This window comes from Cariama cristata, unplaced genomic scaffold (genome assembly GCF_000690535.1).
Source record: "Cariama cristata isolate BGI_N322 unplaced genomic scaffold, ASM69053v1 scaffold3282, whole genome shotgun sequence".
In the NCBI taxonomy this organism is placed as follows: Eukaryota; Metazoa; Chordata; class Aves; order Cariamiformes; family Cariamidae; genus Cariama; species Cariama cristata.
Window position 1 is genome coordinate 236 of NW_009604238.1, and position 3,406 is coordinate 3,641.

A 3,406-nucleotide genomic window follows, 5' to 3' on the forward strand; every position below is an offset into this window, starting at 1 on the left:
ATTTTTTTGTTCCCCACCCCTATAATCCAGCTCTCAGGATTGGCTGCCTCGAGGATAACTGGTCTGGCTATTGAAGTCTGAGGCAAAGAAGGCATTAAGTACCTCTGCCTTTTCCTCATCCTTGCTGGCAACATTCCCCTCTTCATCTAGTAAAGGGGGGAGATTCTCTTTGGTCCTCCTTTTGTTGTTAACATATTTGTTAAAACATTTTTTGTTGTCTTTTACGACTGTGACCAGAGTGACTTCTAGTTGAGCTTTTGCCTTTCTAATTTTCTCTCTGCAAGCCTTGACAATATCTTTGTATTCTTCCTGGGTTGCCTGTCCTTCCTTCCAAAGCTGGTAAACTTTCTTCTTCTTCCTGAGTTCCAACCAGAGTTCCCTGTTCAACTAGGCCGGTCTTTGTCCCCATCAGCTCATCTTGCGGCACAATAGACTAGAATAGAATCATATAATCATTTAGATTGGAAAAGATCTTTAAGATCATCAAGTCCAACTGTTAACCTAACATTGCCAAATCCACCACTACACCATGTCCCTAAGTGCCTTGTCTACACATCTTTTAAATACCTTCAGGGATGATGATTCTACAGCCTCCCTGGGCCGCCTGTTGCAGTGCTTGATAACGTTTTCAGTGAAGGAATTTTTCCTAATATCCAATATAAACCTCCCTTAGTGCAACTGGAGGCCATTTCCTCTCTTCCTATCACTTGTTACTTGGGAAAAGAGACTGACACTCTGTAACAGACAGGAGTGACCATTCTGCCTTAAACATTTCTTGGTACATAAAGTGTACCTTATTGCTCTATTGATATGTTTAGGATGTATCGCTTATTATGAAAGGAATTTGTTTGGGCGACCATTTTCTTTGCCTTTAGTCTGTGGGGAGACGGCAACTCTCTAAGTGTTAACCGAGAATGAGAAAATGAGTTTGTGACCCTAGGTTACTCTGTGGCCCATACGCTTAATCTTACTAATTGTTGGATGTGTGGAGGACCACTTGGTCTGGAAAGCTGGCCGTGGACCTCAGTCCCAGTTCCTCCTGAATGGCTAGTAAGCAGTTACAGTGAAGTGAAAAATAACACCTATTGGGAAGATGAAATATCTCCTCCATGGCCAATTCGATACCCTGCTGAAGGACAATATTGTTTAAGTCGAATCCAGCCTGTGAAAGGAAAATTTCTTGGAATAAGTAATTGTACCTGGACCTATCGTAGTGTTAACTAGGACCATTTGGTCCAATGGGGATGGTATAATCAGTCCTTACTAGGACAGGGGTTTTCACATTTTTGGTCTTCAACCAACACTACTATCTTTGGAGACAAAAGAGGAAGTAATTGTACTCGGCATAGCCCTTCAGGTGCCTGGCGTTGTAAATAGTGTCGGAAAGAAATGGGTGAAATCTATTGTAATCTAAATGGTGATCCCTTTGGACTAAAATCAATTTATTTTCAATCAAAAGGCAACAATCCTGCCAAAACCTGGTCTGGTCCATTTAAAAATGGACATCGAGCTTTGAAAGGTCACTGCTGGGTGTGTGGGCAGAATACATACAAATCATTGCCAGTAAATTGGACAGGAGTGTGTTGTGTAGGAGTGACCCGTCTATTGTTTTTCCTGCTCCCCGGAAATGATGACCAAGTTTTGGGTGTCAAGTTGTATGATGATCCTGTGTGAAACAAGCGATCTATTAACACTGCTATAGCGGGTGGTAGTAGCCAAACGTGGGGAAAAGATGACTGGCCCCCACAACGAGTTATCCAACATTATGGGCCTGCCACCTGGAATCCCAGTGAACCAATTGGTGGTACTCGAGAACCCATTTACAATTTGAATTGTATTATTAGGTTACAAGCAGTTTTAGAAATTGTTACCAGTGAAACCACCCGTGCGCTAGATCTATTGGCAGATCAGGCCATTCAAATGCTAACAGCAATTTTGCAACAGCACATGGTTCTCGACTACCTACTAGCTGAAGAAGGAGGTGTGTGTGGAAAGTTCAATGATTCAAGTATTTGTTTGAAGATTGAGGATAATGGCCAAGTTGTTAAGCAAATAACTTCCAGAATCAGGAAACTGGGTCACATTCCAGTCCAAACATGGAAGACTGGGAGTTTGATCCCTTTTCCTGACTTCCCGGAATTCCATGGGTTAAACGAATTTTGTTTTATTTACTATGTGGGCTTGCTACTCTATTGTTTTCGCCTTGTGTTATCCCTTGCTTAATACAGTTGATTCAGTGTGTAATAGCCAACATGCATTTTGTAACTGCTTCATTGCCATAAGGTGTCTAGCACCTCTGTGCTGTTTATCAGCCAAAACCAACCCTGGTCAGAATTGTGTAAATATAGAATAGTCAAAACATAAATTGACAAAAGAGATCTTTATTTTTAAGAACAAGAACACACAATAACCCTAACAGTATGAACAATTTAAACTTTAACCACAACATATGCACAACTAGTGATAATAACAATATTTCTCTTTTCTATTTTGATCTGTCAGGACAACTAATCATTATGTGGTCGAGGCTCTGACAATAGTAACACCTTTTGCGTTGCAGCAAACGTTTGTACTCCTTTGCGTGGTGGTCGGCATCACCACAGTTATAACATCTGTCCCCCTTTAATTTTTTCTTCCCCTCACAGGGTTTTCCACCAGGGTCTGTGACCCAAAGCTCTTTTGGGCCTTTGGGAAAGTTGTAAAAGGTAAATTCTACCTGCTCCCCTGTTTGCAAACTTTTAAATCCTTTCATGTGAAGCTTAGAATGGTGTACAAAGACACCTACTGGACTCTCTAAAGAATCCCCCTCTTGATAGGTCATATAAATGAATCCATATCCCTTAGTTGTGTCAAACCAATCACAATGACCAGTCCAGGGTAAAACTGGCAACTTTCCTCGTTTTGGCGACATTTTTAACTTTTCTTTGCCTCCGCTCCCCCCCTTCTCTGAGCAGACCTCTTCTTTTGGATTCATCTTCTCCTAAAGAAAAAACAAATAATTTCCATCTTAGAGTCCCCCATTGTGACTGATGTCTCCATGCTCTCCCTCCGGAGAAGCAAAGGAGAAAAAGTAACTATCCACAATGACATTCACGGAAGGAAAGACACTTACCTTCCAATGTAGTGCCTGTGGTTCCCAACTGTGTACCAATGGGATGGACATAAGTAGCTGTTGTCTTGTGGTGGATGCCAAAGAAGGTGGCCTCGCAGTTCCGATCTGTCAAAATTGAGGGTACACATGCACAGATTCCAGATCCTTCCCCCAGAGAGGCTGGATGGCCCATGCGTGATTTGAATTTGTGTACCTTCATCGTGAATTTTTCCTGTCTTATGGTTCTATTGTGGTCTAGGTGAATTTTCCTATTTGAGGTCTTCTTTGAAGGTGGTGAAACGTGTATACCTTTTA

At 41.8% G+C, this 3,406-nt stretch overlaps 1 protein-coding gene across 1 annotated transcript; it reads right to left on the reverse strand.

The window, feature by feature from the left end:
* Window positions 1-2,485: 2,485 nt before the first annotated feature.
* On the reverse strand, window positions 2,486-2,911 carry LOC104157945 (protein lin-28 homolog B-like). Its single transcript, XM_009695493.1, has one exon. It carries the CDS (start codon window positions 2,909-2,911, stop codon window positions 2,486-2,488), a length of 426 nt encoding a protein of 141 aa, XP_009693795.1.
* Between the last annotated feature and the right edge of the window lie 495 nt (window positions 2,912-3,406).